This window comes from Lissotriton vulgaris, chromosome 6, assembly GCF_964263255.1.
Source record: "Lissotriton vulgaris chromosome 6, aLisVul1.2, whole genome shotgun sequence".
NCBI lineage: Eukaryota > Metazoa > Chordata > Amphibia > Caudata > Salamandridae > Lissotriton > Lissotriton vulgaris.
In genome coordinates this window covers 1557386942-1557401423 of record NC_141694.1, presented here as the reverse complement: position 1 = coordinate 1557401423, position 14482 = coordinate 1557386942, and the positions used below count along the sequence as shown (strand labels likewise).

General features: G+C 43.7%; 1 protein-coding gene across 3 annotated transcripts in view; it reads left to right on the top strand.

Annotated features, from left to right (window-relative positions):
- The window catches only part of KIF16B (kinesin family member 16B), a 1618961-nt gene that overhangs the window by 642360 nt on the left and 962119 nt on the right, over window positions 1-14482 (top strand). For all 3 annotated transcript variants that reach the window (XR_015296683.1, XM_086927730.1, XM_086927729.1), the window contains exon 12: window positions 204-263. Coding sequence is in view for 2 of the 3 variants with exons in the window: in XM_086927730.1 (XP_086783856.1) it covers window positions 204-263 (60 nt within the window). In the remaining variant the exon portion in view is untranslated. The remainder of the gene's footprint in view (window positions 1-203; window positions 264-14482) is intronic.

The window sequence follows — 14482 nt, the reverse complement described above, 5'->3', positions numbered from 1 at the left end:
ATACTTCAAAGCAGGGACACTGAATCCAAGGCGCGTTACTGCGCTGAGGGTTTCCGCTTTCAAAGCAACTCTAGATGAATTACTAATGCTTGCATTCGCTCTTGGCTGGACATTGGGTAAACCATCAGTCTTCACTGTCTGCGATGTACAGAGTTGTTTCTATTCTGCTTTTCTAATAAGCACATTTTTGTTTTTTCCCGTAGGTAAAAGAACTAACCAAAGAGTGGACAAACAAGTGGAATGAAACCCAAAACATCCTCAAGGTAAATATCTCCAATGTTTACAAATCCCTCCTAAGCATTCACACGTAGGCTTAGGTGTCCAGTAATCAGTTTGAAATATGCAAAGTTATCGAAGCTGGTAAACGACCATCCCAGAACAGAAATGAGGTTTGAAAACATCATTCTGGAATCTTGTGCATTCCAAGTAAATTAATTGAATGTGTGTATTTCCTGATTGACTTCCAGATGCTGAAGTCGCCAATGATCTTCCTCTAACCCCTCCCGCCATACTGGCATTTAAAGAAGCCCACTACACACCACCCTACATGCCACATGACCCCCCTCCCCCTTTACTATTTTTTCTGCTTCATGGAGCCACAGATGCGTGAATAGTAACATCCGTAGCAGGGAGCTCCTGTCCGAGATGCAGGTCCTGATATGGGATCGTTTTTCGACGACTTGGAATTTGGAAATTGTGATGGAAACAAGTCAGACTGAAGGACATTTTTTGCTACGTTACCATTCACCATTGTTTTTTGTTGTGATTTTACTTTTTAATGGCTTTATAGTTGTTAGTTATATAAAATACGTAAAGATGCGATCTTGTTCAGACAGATTTATGCATGCAGAAGTTTGGTTCTTAGATAGATAGATAGATATATAGACAGACAGATAGAAATAGATATAGATATATATAGATATATCTCACTTCATGGTACGGTACTGTAAACTTAACTTTTACAGGTATTGCAGGCTGTGTGTCTGAAGTGAGTCAGAGAACTTTGTAATGCTGGTACTGGGGTCAAGCAGCTTTCTTTGGCAAGTTCTTCTCTGAATGAGCACACAAACTGGCAGAAACCTGATGCTTCTAACCTGATGCTGGGGGGAGAGGCCGAGATGCATTCCAGAAACCGAAGGAAAGTGTTGCGAGAGTTGGTCGGTGAAAGGAGGGACAATGTCACGATGTCTGAATGCAGGTGTAGGGCAGATGCAGTTCAAAAAACACAATGAAGTGTCACATTTAGCTTCATCTAAGCCCGTTCAGTGTTTCAAGAGAGATTGAAAGATCTAAAACATGTGCTAGCGTGGGTCTGAGGATTTAGGCGGTTCAGTGTTTTAGGAAAGTGGAGTGAGCTAAAACAAATCTAGATTACTGTACCCTCAACTGAATGTATGGATACTGTGTGGAGTCTTAACACTGTGAATGGGTAACAAACATGTGAGCATGGTGGCACTAATGTCAACTCTGATGCCTTGAGACGTGTTTGAGGAATCAAAGGACAATGTCTTCAGTCGGCGGGTGTATGGAGGAAGCAGTACACTGCTTGACAGAGGAGGTGCCACAGTTTTGCTGCTTCTGGATCCATCAGCAGCTTTTGACACGGTTGATCATGTTACACTGATCAACCGTGTCTCAGCCATAGGCATCGGACTGAAGGCCAAAGCCCTTCTGTCCTCCTTCCTATCTAATCTGACCCGGTCAGTCAGTATGGTTGATTTCAACTCACCAGTATTTTCTCTCCCTTGTGGAGTTCCGCAAGGATCTTCGCTAAGTCCAACTTTGTTCAACATATATGTGACGGACTTAGCACGAGTATTTTAATCCTTTAGGATGGGTCTCACGTCGTATGCGGATGACACACAACTGGTGCTTACGGCGCTCAAAGACCTTGCCTTAAATTAAACTCAGACAAGTCTGAAGTAATGGTCTTTGGTAATGTTGCCTCAGGGTGGTCTCCGACCTGGTGGCCAGCTGAGCTGGGATCACTCCCTACCCCCGTCAAGAAGGCCAGAATCTTAGGTGTCATATTTGATGATAGCTTATCTTTTACACATCAAGCCAACACAGTGGTCTCCTCCTCCTTTTATGTTTTAAGGATGATAAAGAAATTGTTACCTTTCCTCCCAATCAGTACTGGGAGAACACTCATCAGTGCTCTGGTTAAGTCTAATGTGGTGTACTGCAATGGCCTTCTAATCAATGCCCAAGAAAAAGTTCTGGGTAGGTTGCAACTGATACAGAATGCAGCCGCCAGGATACTGTCAGGCACCCTGAAGTTTGAGTCAATTTCCAATGTGGTGCGACAGCTCCATTGTCTGCCCATAAAATGTAGAACTACATTTAAGGCGCTATGTATTGCGTACAAGGTAACTCACAACATAGGACCTGAATACCTGAAGAAAGCTTTTCTGGCATATTCGCCCAGCAGATCTCTGCGCTCCGCAGACGCCAACCTTCTGATCGTCCCCAGAATCAAGAAAGCCAACTAGGGTGATAGAAGTTTCTTAGTGGCCCCATCTAAACTGTGGAATTCGCTCCCCCTGCAGATTAAGGCCAGTCCCACCTTGCTATCATACAGAAAACAAGTAAAAACCTGGCTCTTTAAGCAATGAGCAGCCAGTTCTCCGCTAATCCTTACAGGTCATAGCGCCGAGACACCTATGGGTAATTGTGCCCTCTAGAAGTTTTTACATAATATAACACTTAAAATAGTGGCAGGGACTGATGCTAGATGTCTTCAGCCAGTTGTGAAACCAATGCAAATCAGCAGCAAGCTGAACCACGACAAGATGGGTATCAAATGGAAACTACCAATAGCCACACAAGTGAGCCTCAAGAACCATGCTGAATGCAAAATACTTTTACGGGACATGGTTGGCTTGTCTTTTGTGGTGCAGGTTGGAGGTATCGGGCAAAAAGTAAATTATTTCTAATTGTACCATCATAGGGATGTGTGACATTAGTGTGTGCCATTTTCTGTGCTTTGTGAATGTATTTTTTATGAATGAAATTGTTAATTTGAGTATGTCCCATTTTGCTTATATGACATTATTTGGTATAAGATTCTCGCCAATACCAAGTTATGGAGAAGGCAAATTGGCATTATTAGTCTAGGTGTCTCATTCAGACAACAGGTATTGTATTTCCTGTCTTTATATTTATAACCTGATTACTATCTAAGTGTACCCTCATGCTGCTTTACTGTCAGTGTTTGCTTCCTAAAATCTCTCGTGTTCTTGAATTCGTTATATTTTCTTTTTTTTGTATTTTAGACCAGTTTTTTATGCTATGATTTAAAATGCCTATGGGCGGATTGATTACTGTGAACAAAAAAAAATTACTATATTAGGCGCTTATTTCATATTACCATATGTACCAGATGTGCATTTCACCCAGTGGAAAAGACGATACTGAGGTTTCGTTATTTCCTTTGATCAGAATCTTCACAGGTTTCTAAGTTACTGTGCTTGCAATGATCTGTAGCAGCAGTATTGGCTTGTGCTCGCCAAATTACTGCATGTTTTGCCTCTTCACCTCAGACTGATTTCACCAGATGTTCCTTCGTGAACCATTCATGGTGAAAGCAGCTCGCACTGGGAGCTGCACTATTGCTGCCTTACTTGTATTCCTGATTTGACCTTTCACTCCAGTTTACACTCGTGTCTGCATGGTGGTAAAACATGTAACTAAGCCATAAATGCTAAATGTGCCGTTTGCATTGAAAAGATACTAGAGGTAACATGACCTGTAATTTGTCAGTTAAATTGACTATGTTAAATATTTGGCACTAAGTTTTGTACATTGTCTAGATATCATATAGCTGTACAGTCTAATTCATAATGTATTGTAAAATTGTTGAGTTGTTAAAGTGAGGTTGGGACATCCTGTCGAACCTAGATATGGCTGCTGCTCTTGGTTGACTTCAGGGATGTTACTCGGTTAAATAACCCTGTTAAAACAAATACAATGTCCATAACTGTAAAGGGAGAAAGAAGTGGTATTGGCCTGTTGCAAAGACAAACATACTGGAGGCAGAAGTTGTGAGGACTCGAGGGGAATAGTATATCACTTTTGCTACTCATCCATCATAAGGAGTTAATTAAGGTATACAACCTTTAGCACGCATCTTTTAGCACGCACTACCATTACCACGCATCTGTTACAACGCATACCATTACAACGCATAGCGCTTTGAGGCGATCTGACTTAGGGAATGGCTAGTGAATAGGTTAATTTACTATCCAATAACCTTCCCTAGTGTCCACGGGGACTGGTGTTGGAATAGTAAATTAAACTATTCACTATCCAGCACCCAAATCACTATGCGTTGTAAAGGTATTGCGTTGTAAAAAATGCGTGGTAATGGTATGCGTGGTAAAAGTGTGCGTGCTAACATCATACATCCGTTAATTAATGTACTAATTAGTAGAATGCCGTACTGGGAGGTTACTTAGGAATAGTCTGATCCTAATGGTAGATCATTCTATCTATTACTAGAAATAGAAGATAAAACGTCACTACAAGTAAATGCATACTCACAACTGGTACTTGCCTACTCACGTAGTACCTCTCCTACTAGCTGTATTGTCTAATGGACTTGTTACAAAATATTGTTGGAAAATAATAGTATGAGAAGGGTTTGCTTAAATTCCCCAAAACAGCTTAAGCATAGGTTTTCTGTTAGGACTGGTCTGACAAAATTAGAGATCATAGCGATCGACCAACTCTGGACTTCATTAAGAAAGATGTCGGACTGGCTAACAAAGGGAGGCTCATGCACCTATTGAATAGAGACACATTGTTCAGCTTTGCATAAAACATTCTCTAAGTTGTATTTTTCCTGGTGGGTGGTCATCCAATAGACCCAACCATATATTGTAATGAAGGCCTCATCCCCTTGACAGATCATGCAAATACATGAAAGCATATCTTATAAGGAAAAGTCAAAGAAAACAAAGAGCAAGTTCAGTCGCTTCCTAATGCGTGGTAACACTTTTATCTTATTTTCTAGTGCCCTTTTAAAGAGGAATTGCGAAGAGTGCTTATCAAAATGTTGTACCAGAATTTAGCAGGTGTTTTAATGTTGTATGGTAATAACTCCAAACTTTCATTGGAGGAACAACCATCTTCTCTATTGCACATTGCAAAAGAAATCTGAAAGAGACAGTTTATAGATTCCTTACCTTAGAATTGCCCCCAGGCGTCAGACTGGATCAGGAGAATTTTTTCTTAGCAGTACCCCTGCGCTTTGGTAGGTGGCGCCAGTCGACTTTGCGTACATTGTGGGTGGTGTCTACTTACATGCCCCCCCTGTGCGCTAACGTCTGTTCTTTCTTTTTCCTCGACAGTCTAGTGCAGATCCGGAGAGAGCTACCCCTTTAGTCACTTTTTGAATAAACCTTTTGGACGTTTTGTCGTCTTTTTTTCGAATCTACGACTCCTGGTACGCAAGGGATGTTCCACCGTCAGACCGGATTTAAGCTTTGCGAGGCCTTTCATAGACTGATGTCTGTGATAGACCTGCACCACGTATGCCTTTGGTGTCTGGAGCGCGACCATGACCCGAAGTCATGCTCCGACTGCCGGCCATGAAAGTCTTTGCCGGAGTGGTCCCGCTAGCACTTGGAGGCCCGGCATTCAGCCCTGCGTCGCTTCCGTTTGAAAAGAGGGTCTCGAGGCCACTTCCAGAGCCCCCACACCTCGTCCCATTCAAAGTCTTTGAAGTCCTCTGGTAGGTCGAAGCTCAGAAGGCGAAGAAGCACCTGCGCTCTTCGCCTTCTCCCCATCAGTCGGCTGACGCAACGCGGGACCTGGGGTGTCGTTGCTCTAAGGCTTTGTCTCCAGTGCCTCCCAACTTTATATATTTTATGAAGCCCTCCACTGTATCTTTGGGAAGCCTGACTCCGCTGCTGCGCCTTCGGGCCCGCGGAGCTGGTCGGGAGTCCTGGACCATTGATGGTGGAGGCTCCGGCGCCAGAGGGTCCCTGTGGTGCCAAGCCTGGATCCGGATAGATGGCGGTCGTCGATCTTACTCAAACTTCCCTGGCGCCGATGCCGGTCGCCCCCTACCTCACCCCCGAGATGGACCCAGAGCCGGAACCAACATTAGTCGACTTTGAATCCTAAGAGTACTTTAGTTCCTCAGTTCATCCCTGTTGTTCCCTGTCACCCAGAAGGTGGTGATTGGGATTGGGAGGGGCCACTGGACCCTTTAGCAGACCAGCGTGAAGAGCCGGACTGTCGAGAGGACCTAAGTGACGCCAGTGGTCTGGACGCTTCTCCAGACTTTGGCATGCTTTCTCCCCCTACTGTGGCTACAGAGGAAGGAGTGTCCTACGCTGTGGTGGTGCAAAGGGCAGAAGAGTCCTTGGGCCTGGAGCTCCCATCAGTGGCAGTCAGGACTAATCTCCTGACCCAAATTCTTTCAGCCGGCGTCAACCTCCTCTGAACCCCTTCTGCCCTTCAACCAAGCCCACACAGATGTCCTTCTGGGCACCTGGTCCAAGCCCAGCACAGGGGCACCTGTGGAAAGGACGATTGCCTACTGCCTGGCTCCAGGCATCGCAGTTTTCCTCACCCAACACCCTTCCCCTGAGATCTAGGTGGTCCAAGCCTCTTCTTCCAAGGGCGCATTCCCTTCTGCTCCCCCAGAAATGGATTCCAAGACGCTGGATCATCTTGGGAAGCGTATGTTCTCCAGATTTTGCTAAGAAAAAACCAAGACATAAAAGTAGGGTTGCCAAAGTGCATCGTGCTAACAATACAAAACACAGGAATGCACTTTGGCTGAAAAAGCAGAAAGAAAAAAAACAAGCATTTGCAATGCAATATGTCTCGCATTTACGCAAGTTTAAGCTATTGGCATTGTAAATGGCAATGCCTTTTATTTATTTATGTTTTAAAAACATTAACAAAAATAAAAGGCATTGTAATTTGCAATTTCAATAGCTCAAACTCTCATAAATGCGAGACCTATTGCATTGCAAATGCTTGTTAAATACAGGTACCAGTTTTACAACAGCTTTCTTTTGCAGCGACAACTGATAATATAACTAAGCCAACACAGGAACCAAGCGTTATACAGGACATGGAGAAGACTTATAACCATTACATCCTGCAATAGGTACATTCTGGTAGTGTTTTCATTGCCTCCTTAGAGCACAGCTTTTAGAGAAATGAGTAACAACTTTAGTGAAATGTGAACAGCAGGCTGTAAATGAGTGAACAAGGTCTTATATAGCGCAACAGCTGCTTCGAAGAGTATCCCAGGCACTGAAGACTAAAGACAGAGAAAAAAAATATGCCTGAACAACGAGCCAAGTCTTAAGCTTTATCATAAACTGTAATTCTGAAGCATGAGAGCGAAGCCCATAAGAGAGCTTATTCCAAGCTAGAGCTGCCAGACAAGAGAAAGCGCAGCCACCCTATCTAGTAAGCCTTATCCTAGGAACCTCAGCCAAAGCCATACGAGAAGAATGCAACTCACAGGGGTGTAGAGATGAATTCTGGCTTCTAGGTGTTGAGGTCCAGAGAGACAAAAAGACTTTGTCATAACCAGCGCTTTATAACAAATCAGCATCTAAACAAGGAGCCAATAAAGAGAGCTCAGTTAGGGAGGTGCTGAAGTTCTGAAAGGGAGTTTAAGGATGAACGAAACTGCAAGGTTCTGCACAATCTGGAGACTTTTAATCAGGTTGTCCGGAGGGCCCAGATAAATAAAGTTGGTGTAGTCTAGCCTAGAGCTATGTAAGGCATGGAGACCAGTTTTCCTTGCAGATTAAGTAAGGAAATGCAGTAATTTCTTTAGTGTCAGAAGCAAGTTCTTACCACAGCCGAAATTTGTGGCTGAAAAGAAAGCTGGTTATCAAATATGACACCCAGATTTTTGACCACTTCTGACTGAGAAGGCGGCGCGGTGGAGCTGTCAGGCAAGCAGTTAGAACACTTGTCTGGAAAGAATGGTTCAAATATAAGGAACTCTGTCTTGTCAGTATTGTACATGAAATAATTTAATAACATTCTAACAGCCAAAAGGCAGGACTTAAGAAGACCCGAGTCTACATCTTTGCCCTTGTTAAAAAGTGGTGGCTGATACAGGGCAGTGGTAGTGGGGGGGACGAGGGCATTATTTAAACCAACAAAAAAGAAGAAAATTCCACTTGCCTGGAGCCTCTGCTTCATTCTTCTTTCCACAATGCAAGAACAGGAAGCACACAGGCTCCCAGACTCCCCTAGCCAATCGCGATGCTGCTAATAGCAGTATTGTGATTGGTCTGAGCGCCTTGGTTCGGTACTCAGACAGGGACTGGGAGCCTGAGCATGTTCTCAAACAAGGCTGTGTATTACAGCCGGTTGAGAACATACTACGTGCGCCTGACTGTTTGGCCGCCTCAAAGTGGCCAGCCAAACTGTCATGCGCACTAAAGTGCACATACTGCTCCACCTCCTGCTGGCTGACAGCCCAGTCCCGCCCTGCACCTTAAACAAACACAACTGGGCCAGTACCAGAAACATAAAATGACTATAACAATGTGTTGTTATCATTTTATTATTCTTGTGGGGCGATGCTTCTCCGCCTTAGCGGAAGAGCCCTGATGTTGTTAAAGTAGAATAGGAGCTGTATGTCTTCCACATAGGAAATTACCTTCACTCCAAAGGAATTTACAAACTGCATCAGAGGGGCAAGGTAAATAATAAAAGTACTGGGGCTCAATGCAGAACCCTGTGGCAGTTCCAATGAAAGAGTCTTGGAACCTGAAGAAAAAGGGCCATCCAGACCTCTTGCACTCTGTTCGCCAGAAAGGATTTCATCCAATGCAAAGCCAGTCCCTCCAGACCTGTAGGCAGTAAAGAAGCAGGGAGTGAATTGTATACTATGATAATGTCGGACTTGGTCCCAAAGTGCACAAAGGTGCAGGTGCGCTGGGAGACGGAATTGGGTAGGCCATTGTCATTCAATGAGTGGGAGCACATTTCTATACCGCACTCACCATACAGCGGGGGTGGAAGCTGCCTTTAAGCTTTTTTCCTACTGGTATTACACACCCGCCAGCATCCAGAGCTGGGATGAGATAAAGACAGGTCTCTGCTGGAGGGGCTGCGGGATGTCAGGTACTTTAGCACACTTGCTGTGGCATTGTACGAAATTGCAGCGCTATTGGTCTGAGGTTCTTGATAACATAGATGCGGTTTTCAGTATTGTGCTCCTCAGAGCCCCAGGATATACACTCCTTGGCCTTTCTCATCCCAAGTTTTTTCCATTAAAGTCTTTAAGGGACAGGCAAATAGCTCTTGCACTACTGGCAGCTTGGCAGGTTATACTGGCTATGTGGGGTATAACCTCAGAACCTGACCTATTGTCCTGGATAAATCGCTTATGGCACCTGTTAGCAATGGAACGTATGTCTATGAGAGTGGCGGGATTGGGCAAAGACTTCGCTAAATTGTGAGCCCCCTTTTTAGATTTGCTGACAAAAGGCATGAGAGAAGTTACTTGTCCCAAGTATCTGCAAATCCTTCAACTAATACCATTGGGCCAGGAGTCAATGACCCGGGCTTTGGCAGAGTAGCCTGTTTAGCATCTCGTGTGCTTCTGTCCACAAACTGTCTTCTTGTATGAAGGGAACGGCTGGTGCGGAGAGGGTGGAGGTTAAGCGGGGCTTGGAATATGTTTTTGTCATCTGTACTGTTTTAAGGTGATGTTCTACGTTATGTTAAAATTCGGAACTAGTGAGATGATTCCGTAACAGCCCTGCTCAACACGTGGCCTGCCTCCGGGTTGTTGGCTACACATGCTGTGTAATTTACAATAGGATTGCTCTGCCGGCGTGACGATGTAGGCAGTAAAGCTGTGTCTACTAACTATGTCTTCCGACAATAAAAACGTTTGATTCCTAACCAATCAGGGAGTGTGACCCAATATCAAATGCCATGAGAGAACCAATAATAACATATTTAGGTATAGAGATAAGTTCCAAACCTGAAGATATTGTTGATATTAATTTCAAACCGCCACTTCAGAAAATTAAATCTGATTCTCGAAGAATGAACAATTTACATCTAACACTAATTGGAAGAAATTATGTTTTAAAAATGATTTTCTTGCCCAAAATTCTATACTGTTTTAGAGCAATTCCTTTAGATATACAAAAAGTTTGGTTTCAGAAGTTGGATCAGCTAGTCTCATGGTTTCTCTGGGCTGGACGGCGCCCAAGAAGGGCTCTTAGATACAGGACTCTATCTAGAGATAGGGGGAGGCTGGTCCGTCACTAACTTCCAAATCTATTACTGGGTAATCATGTTGAAACAGATGGGGGAGTTGCTAAATGGGGGGAACTTGGGAGGCCCAGAGATCTCAATTTATCATCTAAATTTTGGGACAGAAGCCAGAGGACTTCTCTTGTGTCATATAGATTTCGCCTATTTTAAGAGGGTTAAATTTAAGGTTTTATTAGGTGCCTACAGGGTCTGGACCGCTGTTAGGAAAAAGATTGGGATTGGGCGGATACATCTTTATTCCTCTTTATCTAGTAATATCTTACTCCCGGCTATCTTTCAAGATGCATATTTTAAAAGCTGGGCCGAGAAAGGCATTCAATGCATAGTGGATTTTATTTTGAATGTCGAAATGCTCACTTTCGAGGCTATTAAAGATACATTTGGGATCGAGAACAAATATTTTTTTAAGTATTTTTTAAGTATTTACAGATAAGGGATTTTGTTGCCAAAAGACTTATTAACCGGGACCGAATCCCTCTATTAGATTTAATCAATGGCGGCCGTTCCACAACATCCTCTTTATATAAGCTTATCAATGAGAAGATGGGCGATGATTTGCCAAGCATTTTGAGAGATGGCAAACGAGTTTAGTCACTGGGCAAGGGGAGTGTGAAGATTTACTTTTGTTTAGCCAAACAACATGTATCTCTGCTAATTTGCAGGTACAATGCTTCAAGACTTGGTGTAACTTATATCACCTTAGATGCGTGCAAACATCCCTCCCCAGTGCTGCACTGTCCATTGAAACTACTGCTAAATGGACGTCCAATGGTCGCGCGCAGCACTGGGGAGGTAGTGCTGCCGTCGGCCAACGCCCGACGCAGCACTTAAGAGGCTATATTACTCCGGCCCGCATCAATCGATGGGGGGGACCTCGGGGATACGCTGCCCTCGGTGTGGTTTGCTGGCTGCTGATAGCACTCATATGTTTACCACCTGTTCTGGTCTTTCTCATCTGCTGGTCCAAATTGAACAGCGGCTAGAATCCATACTGGGATACCCAATATCATTGACCCCCCCCCAGGTTATTATGCTAGGTATTTCTAATCAGGAAATGGAGGAAGCAGATCGGAAAATGGTGTATATTTCGGCTCTGTCTGGCTCCGGTCTAGCTCGATCCAAATCCTCCCTGGATACATGTATGATTTAGCAAACTATTATTCATATATAATTGGGTGATATATGTGTTTAGAAGAAGGGGGAGCACGGTAAGGGCCAAAGGTGAAAAGATTTGAGAATCCTTAACTAAATGGCTGAACAAGGATTAATTGTTTATATATTACAAGTACTCCCAAGTCTGTTGTGTTAGTGTCAGTTTTTTGTCTCATACATTTTTGGTTATTTATCCACCGTGGGTGGGGGGAGGGTGGGGTTAAAAAAGTAAAAATTTGGCCATCGGATATGGTTTTCTTTTTTGTATATGTGAATGTATGTCACACTGATTTTCTATATTGCATTCTGATGTCCAATAAAAGAGTAAAAAATAAATAAAAAAGGATCGCTCTGCCGGCGTGACGATGTAGGCAGTAAAGCTGTGTCTACTAATTTTATCTTCCGACAATAAAAACGTTTGATTCCTAAAGAATCAGGGAATGTGACCCAATATCAAATGCCATGAGAGATCCAATAATAGCACTGCTTTGAGGATCTTGTCTAATGAGCATTTTATATATTCTGTCACCTCCAGTAGAGCGGTTTCAGTACTAAACTTAGGGTGAAACCCGGAGTGAGTGGGGTGCAAAAGTTCGTTAGTCTCCAAATAATTACAAAGCTGCTGATTAATCGATTTCTCTAAAACCTAGGTGAAAGCTATTAACAGCAAAATAAGCCTGTATTTAACCAGGACACTAGGATCAGCTGAAGGCTTTTTTAAAAGGGGAGTATTTAGCAGGGTAGGACATCCAGTAAGTTGCATCGGGACTAAAGCAGTACCACAACATTGGTCACAGTAGGGACGTGAGTGCTGTGTAGCATGTCATGCTTGCGCTAACATTTGTGTAGGAAGGCAGGGTAAGGAGAGGCACCTGGTGGACGCTCATCGGGGGACAGTGGGGTAAGCGATACAAAACCCTGTCCTAGCGAAAGAGGATTTCATTATTCTCCTGCGGGAAGTGGGGGTAGCACCAGATTGACATCGCTCCAGCGGTGGGTAGGTTCAAATGCTTGACATTTGATATCCTGCCTAAGGAGGGAAGGAGTCGACCTTAATCGCTGACCGGAAGCGAAGTGCTAGGTCATCCCATTGCCTTGCATTCCACTAGGGTGGTTCCAGAGAGGCCTCTGGCCTCCTCTGCTCTCAGGATAGTATCCTTTGCAGTGGCCCAGGCAATCAACGGTTGTTGCCATGCTGCAACCGTAGGAGCGAGGAAATCAACGGGCAATTAAGTCCTAAAATGCCGCCAGCAATTGTCCCAAGCAAATCTACTGCAGTGGAAAACTCATCAAAAGAATAAAATAATGTACTTAACCTGCAGTGTTTTAGGTTTTCACTGCCAGAGACTGACAGCACCTAATGCACTTTTTTTCAGGGAGCTTCATTGGGAATTACTTTCACGGCTGCCGACAACATGCATGTAATGCATTGTTTTCGTTCGCATCAGAAACCCAGTCGAGCAAGGCGCTGATGAGAAAGCATCTCCAATCATCCTTCCCTCCAATTGGAGTCTCTTACTTATCGATTTTGCCATGCATCACTTTTTGATTCCTCGTCTTTGGCATTTCATAAACACGAAAAGGGCCCAGGGGTTTGCTATCTGACTTCCAAATAACTCCTCGGCTCCATGCTTCAAAATAAATCACCAGTGTTCGGAGTGAGGGATAGAGATTGAAAATGCCTGGCAGATGGCATGACAGGACGGCCTGATTTTGTTTTATGTCTGTCCAGAGATTGAATTGGGAGTTAGTAGCTTCATATTCCTTGGAGAGTTGTGTTCCAATTTTGCCATCATTAGTTTTTTACGTGGTGTCCTATTCCCCACTAGAAAAACATCAACTTTAATTACTCCCTTGTTTGACTCGATTCCCTTTTTTCATTGTCACATAGATGACTTTGACAGTTGCTTGTGTGAAGCTGGAATGGGGTGCCATATTGAGCGTTGGAGTTTTAATTATATGGCCGATAAAGGAATTACACTGCCTTCTTTAATGCTTGTCTGGCAGAAAGTGCAGCAAGTTCTGGCCAGCAAATTGTCAACAAACGCCCTGAATCATGAGAAGCTAAACTGGGATTGGCATTGCATTTTCAATGCTGTTTGTTGGTGGACCTCTGCAGAATCTTAAACAGTTGGAGAGCTCTGAAGTGCAGTAATGAGAGAGCCAGGACCACTTTATGCACCTTTTTCGATCGGTCCTCCTTTCATTGCACCCGCCATATACGCGCTTGTTCAGATCAGGGCTAAGGTAGACGTGGGCATTCTGTTTCAAGTGAAGCTATAAATGTTGTAAGTTTTCTGTTCCATCAGCAGAGGTTCTCTCCATCTGTATGTGTTTGGGTAATGTATGTGCATAGGAGCCAGTTTCTGGAGCCTGCATCAGCCAGTGTCCGGTGGATATACAGAAATGCAGTGTTGCAGTTCCTGAAGACCTAATCCGTTTCCCAAATAGAAACAGACAAACGTGTTTAGGCTAGTCAAATATAAGATCTAATGCAGTGGTAATATAGTATTACTTTTGGCCGACCTCTGTGGACTATCAACAACAAAGCAAGATAAATCAGCACGCACGACCGTCCTTTTACTATGAATTGTGTATTTCAATCATCTGCCTGTTAGAAAGTCATCTGCAAATTTACATATTAAATTTAAGTTAATTTGCTGTTTCATTTGCTCACGAGTTACCGTGACTCTTGAGTAATCATCTCAGATTGTTTCCTGAAGTTCAGGCTCCTGGGGATGAGCAGTTTTGACACCGTGTTGTTTAAAGGTCAGAAGTGTGCCAAAGGCATAATGAAAGTAAGATTCTCTTGACACAATTAATAAGGAGGGCTGGGGGCCCTCTCTGTTATTCCGAGCCCATTCACAGTAGTTCAAATCTAACAAACCCTTCTGCTTAGAGGAGCAAAAAATGTATTTCTGCAGGCCCTTGCCAGTCTCGGGTTAGGTTTTCAGAGTTGAGGTTTTCACAGTTGGTCGTGGGCTGGTTTCATACTTAAACCTATTTTGAGTGTCACACCCACGAATGTCCTAGTTTGCCTACTCCTTTG